This window comes from Penaeus monodon, chromosome 24, assembly GCF_015228065.2.
Source record: "Penaeus monodon isolate SGIC_2016 chromosome 24, NSTDA_Pmon_1, whole genome shotgun sequence".
Lineage (NCBI taxonomy): Eukaryota > Metazoa > Arthropoda > Malacostraca > Decapoda > Penaeidae > Penaeus > Penaeus monodon.
Window position 1 is genome coordinate 5,627,256 of NC_051409.1, and position 207 is coordinate 5,627,462.

General features: G+C 68.1%; 1 protein-coding gene across 1 annotated transcript in view; it reads left to right on the forward strand.

Moving 5' to 3' along the window:
* The window catches only part of LOC119588501, a gene marked incomplete in the record, with an annotated part of 839 nt that overhangs the window by 424 nt on the left and 208 nt on the right, over window positions 1-207 (forward strand). The window contains 1 exon segment of the mRNA XM_037937144.1: window positions 1-163. Coding sequence (XP_037793072.1) covers window positions 1-163 — 163 coding nt within the window.

Here is a 207-nt window from a genome sequence, read left to right on the forward strand (position 1 = left end):
GCTGCGACTTCAGTCCCCAACGCCTGGCTGCAGGGCCCACCGCGTGTGGCGCCGTCGCCTAAGGGGAGCGAACGACAGGGCGAACGACAGGGCGAACGACAGGGCGAACGACAGGGCGAACGACAGGGCGAACGACAGGGCGAACGACAGGGCGAACGACAGGGCGAACGACAGGGCGAACGACAGGGCGAACGACAGGGCGAACGA